The sequence below is a fragment of the Myotis davidii genome, unplaced genomic scaffold (genome assembly GCF_000327345.1).
Source record: "Myotis davidii unplaced genomic scaffold, ASM32734v1 scaffold544, whole genome shotgun sequence".
Lineage (NCBI taxonomy): Eukaryota > Metazoa > Chordata > Mammalia > Chiroptera > Vespertilionidae > Myotis > Myotis davidii.
Window position 1 is genome coordinate 2,858,345 of NW_006297018.1, and position 334 is coordinate 2,858,678.

Genomic DNA, 334 nt, shown 5'->3' on the forward strand with positions numbered 1-334 from the left:
CGCGGGAATCCCGGCCTGCGCCTCAGGGTTTCCTTGTGGATCCTCTCGCCGTTCTTCCGTGTCTGTTTTTGGAGGGGAGTCGGAAAAGGGCGCTGGGCTTGGTGCGAGGGGCACGTTCCGCCGCGTGTGGATCGGACCGGGTCGGCTCTCGCTGTGGAAGGAAAGATGCAAAACTCACGCAAGTTCGTGATTCGATGAGCAGTCACCGCGAAATGGCAGTGGGTGGGAAACGAGTTTCACTCTGCAATGGAAGAGACCCCAGAAAGCCGGGCTTGGGGGAGTGCCTTCCCACCTCCCTGACCGGGGACGGCCTCTCCCGAGTGGAGACGGAAAA

At 61.4% G+C, this 334-nt stretch overlaps 1 protein-coding gene across 1 annotated transcript in view; it reads left to right on the plus strand.

Annotated features, from left to right (window-relative positions):
- Nucleotides 1-2: 2 nt before the first annotated feature.
- GDI2 (GDP dissociation inhibitor 2) overlaps nt 3-334 on the plus strand; it is a gene marked incomplete at its 5' end in the record, with an annotated part of 41,583 nt that continues 41,251 nt past the window's right edge. The window contains one exon of the mRNA XM_015569723.1: nt 3-182. Within this exon, the coding sequence (XP_015425209.1) occupies nt 3-182 (180 nt within the window). The remainder of the gene's footprint in view (nt 183-334) is intronic.